This window comes from Condylostylus longicornis, unplaced genomic scaffold, assembly GCF_029603195.1.
Source record: "Condylostylus longicornis isolate FDR11 unplaced genomic scaffold, ASM2960319v2 ptg000030l, whole genome shotgun sequence".
NCBI lineage: Eukaryota > Metazoa > Arthropoda > Insecta > Diptera > Dolichopodidae > Condylostylus > Condylostylus longicornis.
Window position 1 is genome coordinate 1,127,195 of NW_026577999.1, and position 9,698 is coordinate 1,136,892.

The 9,698-nt window shown below is 24.5% G+C and overlaps 1 protein-coding gene across 1 annotated transcript; it reads left to right on the forward strand.

Annotated features, from left to right (window-relative positions):
- The first annotated feature begins 4,894 nt into the window (after nucleotides 1-4,894).
- LOC129607890 (peptidoglycan-recognition protein LB-like) lies at nucleotides 4,895-9,446 on the forward strand. The gene is made up of 3 exons (XM_055519132.1): nucleotides 4,895-5,122; nucleotides 8,769-9,101; nucleotides 9,168-9,446. The coding sequence occupies exons 1-3, from the start codon at nucleotides 5,065-5,067 to the stop codon at nucleotides 9,356-9,358; spliced, it is 582 nt and encodes a 193-aa protein (XP_055375107.1). The 5' UTR covers nucleotides 4,895-5,064; the 3' UTR covers nucleotides 9,359-9,446.
- Nucleotides 9,447-9,698: the final 252 nt, after the last annotated feature.

The following is a 9,698-nucleotide window of genomic DNA, read 5'->3' on the forward strand; positions in this document are numbered from 1 at the left end:
CAGTGAAACCAAAAGCATTCTTCAAATTTTGGAAACGCAGAAATGGCTGGCTTCTTCTACCACGGCATACTATACTTGAACCTTAAAGAAGTCCGTTTTTTTCAAATTTTTTATACCGTTTTTCTTCTATACCGTACATTGTAGGAGCCTGGAATTTTAACAGCTTTTAGACACTAATAAATATTTTATTTCGTTACAAGAAATTTTTTTTTCATCTCCACCCCGTCTGAAGATATCGCCTCTTGAAATTTGTAAAATTTAAATTTTTGGCGCCTTATACTTCCGAAACCGTAAGCTAACGGTAAATTCCAGGACAATAAAAAATATAATTATTTTTCTTAAATCACGCAATTAATTCTCAAAATCTTGAATTATGTTAACCTCTATTTATAAATTAATTTTTTCTTTGTTTCAAAGACTGCATAAATCGTTTATCCTAAATATATGCAATCCTAGAAATAGTTTCGTATATGGATGAAAATAATTTTAATAGTATGGTTGGTATATCACAGATTGTTTTTAAAAGCAGTATTTTCAATTGTTGAAGAAAAAAGTGCTACAATACAAACCATTGGTTTGACCCAACTTTATATAAATAAAAGTCACGGCAATGGCAGAAGAAACGGGCGTAACTTCCCCTCTTAAATATTTGTGTACAAAAGCTTATTTAGATAAGAGTTTTACACACCTATATACCCTTAAATATTTCGTTTCGCATAAATTTCAAACTCCGAAAAATATAAAGTCACACTTGCCACCATTTCATTTTTTTAAAAGCTAATTGATTTTACAAACTTAATCACTGATAAACTTTTTATTGACACAAATTACATATATGTACATAAAATATTTTGTAATTATCTCTATACATTTTGTTACTCAAACAACACAATATTCTATATTCGAACAAAAACTCTCTAAATATTTAAACAAAAATAATATCTAATATTCAAATTTACTTTGATTTTAATAAAAGTTTCATAATTTTACTTACAATCATAAAGTTTCATAAATTACAAAAAAATTTTTCTATTTGTTTGACAAATTATTTAATTATTATGTACTTGTATATGGTGTATATATTATGTACACAATATTATGTATGTATTTTGCAAATATGTGTAGTAACCAAGAAATACTAAGTTTTTCCTTGGAGTATTTTATTTATTATATTATGTTCTCATTATTAATATATACTAGCACACTAATACTACCCACATAATATTAATGTACTCGTATATGTGTGTGCTAATTTAATGTACTGTTTAAAGCTAAATTCCCTTGAGGAAATAAAATGAACTAATGAATTATATGCGTAGTTGTAAACTTTACTTAAAAAAAAAGAAAAAAAAAATTTTAATCTGTAGAAAAAGTAAATGAAATCAAGTAAAAATGTTACAAACCTACACAGCATAATAACATACTTATACATACATGATTATATGAATATATAAATGAAACAAAAACTTTTTAAAAAAATATTGTATAAATGGAAAACCCGCGCTTTAAAACTTTTAATATGTAATTTTATAAATGTACATATGTATATACATAATTTTTTATTTATTTCAAAGCTATACAAAAAATCAAAGAAACCAAATCAAAGTAGAAGTGTTAAATATAAAAGTTGAAAATTGAAGGATCAAAAAGGAAAATTTTTAAGTTAAAATTAAATTTATTATATTTGCTAAAGCGAAAAATTTTCAAATATAAAATAACTTTTATTTTACTTCAAGTATATACTCGTATGCATTGATATTAATTTAAAAAAAAAAAGAAAAAAATCATTCGTATTAAGCATTAAGCCAAATTGAAACAATATTACATTCGTATAATATTAAAAAAAAGAGAACAAATAAAATATTTTATAACACGAGTACATTCTGTTCCGATTAAAAGTATATCATTATATATAACAATATAATACATGGTGATCAAATGTCAAAGGAATATAATCATAATATTGAAGCTAGTAAAATATCAATACAATATTTAAGAATACAGTTATCACAATGTTAACAATGAAAATAGTTCAATTTGGAAATGCAAAACTGAACTTCATCTGAGGCAGTTTAATAAATATAAAATATGCCTCTGCAGAGTGTTATAGATGAAAACTGTTATACACGAAAACTGTTATACATAAAAACTGTTATACACATAAAGTGTTATACTTTTCTTGCATTTTCTTAGACTATACTAGTAAAAACCTATCTAATTTTTTTGTCACAATTTACTAGCGCTGCTAGAAGTACCTGTCCTTTTTCACAAACCGAAAGTGGTTGCTGTTATATATTATATAATATGAAAGATATTTGGTGTTTATTTTCCATATACATACAAGAGTATTTAAACGAACTAGATCGATATGATATCGGGAACTTTAACTGCCCCTTTGTAGGGAGCCAATATACTATTAGTAATTCATTGCTACATTTATGGATTTAAAATTAATTTTATATTTCCTGCTGCTTGTTCTTTTTTCTTCAGGTACACCTTTACTCCGACACAACCATAAAAGCAGTTTCCATTTGCAAAGTAATATTCAATAATATGAATCGAAAGCAGAACATTTGAAAAATTTTTTTTATCTTTGTATTCACACACCATTACGAGACATTGTTAAAGTTGCATTATTCTATGTGGTTTTTTTTAAGTGACAAAAAACTTGTGACAAATACATGCAAAACTTTTTATAAATTGAAACAAAAATTATTTTGATTCAAAGTTTTCATTATTTAAACTTGAATCGTATTTTCCTGAAATAGTGCAAAAAATAAATTATTTTTGAAAACTGAGTACCTATAGGTGTGTTATTGTTTACACAAAAAAAACTATTTAAGAATATGAGAAAATATTTATTAAAAATTAAGTAAAAAATTATTTTACCACAACTCATAATTTTTGAATTGAAAAAAAATTGTTATACGAGTATTAAAATTTTAATGTCTTTTTTTTTCAATGAAAAAAGAAAAATAGGTTTTTTTTCATATTGTTAATGAATTCATTCCATCAGGCAGGATCATGCCACGTTACAAAACCACAATTAATTGAACAAAGTGTTTTACAAATGAAATTTTGGTGTGTGATTTTTTTTACACAAATCTGATATAAAATTCATGAAATGGAACGAATATTTTATATAACTATATTTATAAACATTAGCATTGCTTGATAATTTTTGATAATTTTTTAAAAAGATTTCCAGCAAGCTTAGCTTTTCTGTCATTTTTTCTATATTATAAACAAAAATAATACATAATATTGTTTACCAAAATAGTTTCTAATACCTAAAGGGAATGTACCAGCATTTCCTATATTTTAGTTTTTTAATTAACTAGAAATGCATAAACGATAATATACAAATTACACTTTATATGCAATGCAAATACACACCTGTTGTAGCTAAGAAGCTTTTCTTAAATAAAGTGTTTACGAATGTTAAACAAAAAAACAAAATTACCAAATCATATTTCTGGTTAAAAATATTAATAAAAGGTATTATAATTTTTATCAGTTTTCCATATAAAAACTTTAATGTGTTTATGAGGTTTTAAAAATTTAAAACAACAATTAAAAATATTTTAATTATGAGTAGGAACAATATATATACATATATATACTATTTAATTAGATTAACATAAAAGCGCCCAATAAAAAAACCCGAAGCTGAATCATATTACGTTGAAATCAAATTATGTTGAAGAGGCCCAAGTTTTATAATTTTGGGGATTTTTTTCTGCGGTTTCTTTAAAAACGGTAACATCGAAAAATATATTATATATATGTATTTATTATAATTATGTATTGCCGTAGGAACACCATAATGATAAATACATCAACTTAAGTAATTTGACTTCACCCAAATTTGAGTAAAAAGTCCGTAAATATTGAATGTTGTAATATAGAATGAATACAAACTATTAAAGGAACGAAAAGTTATTTGTAATTACATACCTTTCAGAAAGCTCATTTTGAAGTAAGAACCATAATTGAACATTACCCAAAATGCTAAAGAATTTTTCAAATTATATTCCAAAAAATAATTTGAAATCAAGGCATTTAAAGCCCTCATACCGTACAAAACTATCTATCGATAATGAACCCGATATTTTTAATAGAATAGAGTTTCTCATAACACTATATACATATAAATAATATTTTGATTAAAAATTATTATTAAGAAATTGATAACAAAATAATTAAAAAATAAAATCAATTCTATTGTAATAAAAGGTACCGACCAATTTCAATTTAAAAAAAATAAATTCCAAAACTCTAAAAATTAAATTTCAACAACTTAAAACTGTTAAAAGCTTTCTAATTCCAAACAAAACAATTTAACTATCTCTTTAGTCGTTGATATTGGGGAAATACTAAATTTTTCACTCATATAAAATTATGACGTTCCTATATTGTTCAAAGACTACCTTAACGTAATAAAAAAAACAAAATATTTCCTTAAGAGTCCCCTATAAATAAATAAATAAATTAAATAAGCGTTATAAGTGTTATACTTAACGAAATTAATTTAATTATAATTATTATTTCTATATCAATTTATAATCAGAGAATAAAGAGAAAAAAAATCACCAATTTATAATTTCATTTTTCTTATCAGTGTTATTTATAAAAGGCACTTGAAATTTTTCAATATCATTTTTTATTCAAAAATAGTGAGCGCGACTCTATATCTGATAGCATTTTAATTATTAAATAATTTTTACATTTAAAAAATTTTTATAACAAATTTTTCTATTCTCATAAATAATTTTATATATATATACAGTACATTTTCTTTATATATAAGTATAAATAAAATTAATGAAAATTTTAAAAATTCATGATTATTTGAAACGTGAACCTGAATAGATTATTACCTACATTAATCGGTTGGCAAAAAAAAAAAAACAGTAAACACGGAAAAAGTAAAAGTTTAAAATAAAAAAAAAATTTTAAACCCGTATTTCTATTAAAAAATTTTTTAAAATCGTAATTCCCGCCGTATTACCGTACTTGTAATACTTAATTATCATTTGATCATACAGAAAAAAAAAACACAACATGGCAATTAAAAATTTAAGGTCATTGCACGTTTGCATTGCAATCGTAATTTTAACCAGTGAGTAATTATTTTTTTTTTGTTATTATTTTTATTTTTCTTTACTTGAAATTAGTTACAGATTAATTAATTACTTTAAATGTGATTTTATTAATCATAATTAGTGTAATCTTTAACATGTAATCATTAATTTAAGATCTCTCTGATTAAGCTAACATTATGAGTGAGTGTAAATATTTTACTTTTGAATTTTATCAGTGAAAATAGTTTTTTTAATGTAATAAAAATCGAAACGTGCAATATTAAAGCTCAAAGTGCAATAATTTTTATATAAAGTGATGTTAATTTTTAATTTTCATAAAAATTTTAGTTGCGATGACAGGCATTCTAATAAAATTCTTAAATATTATTTTATATAATGGAGTTAACCATAATATTTATAACTATTATAGGACTCTTATATTTGTGATATTGCCTCATTATTGCATTTTTCTTAAAAGTTCAAAAAAGTCTGATTATGAGCTTAATATTACTTAAGTATTCTAAATAACTTCAAAAAAATAATATTGCTTATGACTCAAATTGCAAATCTCTAATATGTCAACAGATACAAATTATTCTCGACAACATTGTGTACATACATTAATTAACCTTAACATCACCTATATACATTACATTTTTATAAAAACACTCGATTTGTTGACTATTCATTGCAAATAACTAATTTAATTATTAAATATTAAAAATTAAGTATTAAATTTAATAATTAAACCGGATTTGAGTGTCACATTTGATTCCTTTATATGAAATGCAACTTTATAAAATACAAGTATTACAATGCAGCTTCTTTACTTAATGTAATTAAATGAGGGGAATCACTTCATTTAATAAGATATTAATAATTAATATTTACCGGTCGTTTATTACTAAAATCAGACTAGATCGTGAAAAACAATATTTGTTTTTGGTATTTGTAATTTAACATACTATGATATTTTAATTGTACATATTGCATAATATTTAACTTTTTAACTTTACTTTACCGGTATAACAGTACTATTAACAAAAATTAAAGAAAAAAAAATCGGATGTGGTCAGCACATAGCCGACCGCTATTTATATTGCCTAGTTTAGTGAAAGTGTTACAGAAGATTATGAACACGCATTTTAAACAATTCCTTTCAATTTTAAAAGTGTTAGCAAGCTTTTAGTTAACATACCTAGAAAAGTTTAAATTTGGCTCTTAAAATTTAGCTTTGTTAGCAGTTAGTTTCGGTTTTTTTAACAGCCAGAACTCAAATATCAAATTTCAAGAAATTCTATCAATCCGTTCCGTAGATATGATAAAAAATGTAAAATCGGCCCCCAGTTCAATTTTCGAGCCCTGCTCTTTCCAAAAAATTTACAAGTTCATTCTTATAATACATTGAATTTAAATATTAAGTTTCAAGGAAATTGGTTTATTATTTCTCTTTATATACGCAAAAATGTATATTTGGCCCGTATAAGAAGGTCCAATCTCCGACGTTTGATATATCCCAAAAGTGCATAGCTAAAATAAGCTCACACAAAATTTTTTAAAAATTGATTCAGCCGAACTTGAGATACACGCATGACCGGCAGACCGACGGACCGACATCTCTCTAAAAGTAGTTTATTTACGCTTCCCTATTATGGAGACGTGCATTCCCACCAAAAATCGACATCCAAAATTTCGTACCATCACATCACCTACCTTTTTGTTTATACAATGCGGTCGGTAATAAAAATATTCCCTCTGTTTTGAATTAAAAATAGGCTATAAGGAAAACTGGAAATAATATAAGAGTAAAAATCATTAAGCACTGGTAACTCTCTAAAATGTGAGTCTAGTAATGAAATTAATATGAGCAATGAAGTATTAAATTTGTTGCTTAATTTAGTAGAAAATTTGATTGTAAACTTTAAATACCAATAATTCAGGCTTTCAGTTTTCTTTCATGTGCTGTAAACCCTAAAATTTTCAAAGCCCAATGTGATAATTAATTAAATAAAAATATTACACTAATCATAAATAAGACTCTTTTTCTTATAATTCAAAAATTCATTCATACCTCATTCAATTTCATATAACAGTTTTGGTTTCAATTTCATATAACAATAAAATTTTTCTTATTTCGTATGCAGTAATTTCAGCAACCTTTTGAAATTAAATTTCTCACGAAACAGTGCCTTTAATTTTTCGTAAACCTTTAATTCTTATTAAAGCTGTTGATAAAAATTTAATTGGTCAAGTCACGATTGTAGATAATTTTTTTCAATTTCAAGTTTTATATTTAAGCATAGAGATTAACACCTTCTTTTAATAATAATAATTAACTAAATTGACACTTTAATTGACAAACACTAAAAAATCCAAAAACCTTGTATACCTACCACAAGAATACATAGAGTATTGTGCGTCATGTACACCTGTTGTTTAAAATTATTAAATGTTCTGTTATTAAACTGTCAGTGTAATTAAGAACAACTGATAAGCGTTAACAAAACAACTGAATTTATTGCTAAAGTTATACGACGATGTTGAGGAAACAAAAATTAAATTCTGATTCATTTGTATAGCATAAATTTTGAAAAATTGCATATACCGTAGGATAGATCTATGTAATTTATGTATATCAACAAATTCCTATGGTATATACATACATATACAACAAATTTATGTACAATGGAAAATTTACTAGGAAATTAATACTCATAGGTACATAATAATATCTTACAAGTGGATATAATAATGTAGGCAGAATGAAATATTTTAATATGGAAATATTTTTGATACAGGAAAGCCGGGGAATTATATTTTTTGTTTAAAAAAATTTTTGAATTATTCATGCCTAAAATATTTATATTGTATATATGTATGTATTTTTATGTAAGTACAATATTATGTGCCTGGTACATACTTGTACATGAGAAAATGAAACTAGTAGACACAAAATTGATGAGGGAATTTCCCTTGCGAATATTTTATGCTACAATAAGTTATCGTGTTAAGGTCAACAACGTGGTAAGAATAACATTGTATTTAAAGTACTGTTATTAATAATTCATTAAAAATACAGAGTAAAATAGGTGCTTTTGTATACTGTTATGACATTTAGTGTTGTAATTGTATATTGTATTTCTACCACATGTACATCATGTAATAGAATTTAATTTATTCACGATTTACAACGCACACAATACCTTTAGTACAATATTGCTACTTGGAAACAATATTTTGTAAGCTTTCAATCAAAATTGTTGCTTGGACCCCGAAAATATTTAAAAAAAAAATTTATTATAATTTAAAATTCAAGAGTTTTTTTTAAAAGATTTTAAAATTTAAGTAATCTTATGATTATTTAAACAATATGCTTTTGAATTGAATTAATTGTTTATTCAGAAATTTGTTCAAATTTGGCCTAATATTATGAATAGCAAACAATTTGGAAAGATTTAATTGTAATTTTTGTGAAAGAAACCTTCTCAAATCTTAGGATAGTATTAATGAGGAAAAAACTTAAAATCATCAACAAACTCGCTTTAAACTACTTAATCATAAAATTGAATAAATCATTTTCGAGCCAATATCTCGAATCTTAGTGCTTACAATACGCTTCTTAAAAAGAAAAAAAAAATACTTAAATAAAAAAACTAATAATTTTCCTTTTAATTTAAATTTTAGATGCTGTTTCTAGTTTAGAGATCATTACACGTAGCCAATGGCAAGCAAAACCACCAAAAGGTCGTACTGTAATACCACACCAATTAACACATGTAATTATACATCATACGTATATACCAGAGGCTTGTTTTACAACAAATGATTGCATAAAAGCAATGCAATGGATACAAGATTTTCATCAAAATGATCGTCAATGGGATGATATAGGATATAGTTTTGCAATTGGTGGTGATGGTAAAATATATGAAGGTAGAGGTTTTAATGTTGTTGGAGCTCATGCACCTGGCTATAATGATAAAAGTATTGGAATCGTTTTTATTGGTGATTACAGAAGTAAGTGCTCAGAAGTTTTTTAATTTTTGAAAATATTTTTTACATAAGTTTAAATTCCTTTTTTAGCAATATTACCTTCACCAAAAATGTTAGAAGCTGCACACAAATTAATTCAATATGGTATTTTTAAAGGAAATTTAAAATGGGATTATATTTTACATGGTCATCGACAAGTTAGGGATACTGAATGTCCCGGTGATGCTTTATATAATGAAATTAAAACTTGGCCACATTTTGTTGAAATTCACAAAAGATAATGTAGACTATTTAATATTTTACATTCTTAACTTAAGGCATTTTGTTTAATAAAAAAGACTTTAATGGCTGTACCTGTATAGATTATTAATGTTAAATTAAATTATTTAATGAAATAGAACAAATTACAAGGCATTTTTATTTTATAAATTAAGAATCAGAATAATTTTAGAATAATACTCAAATGTTCATTCCATAAAAACAGGATATTTTTTAAAGTAAAAATTTCCAATTTAAAATACAAACAAATTTGATGAAATTCTGGAACAAAAAAATAATTTTTGTTTATCAGGAATTTTGTAAATTTCATTGAAATTCATTAAAATGTAATTGAATTTTTTA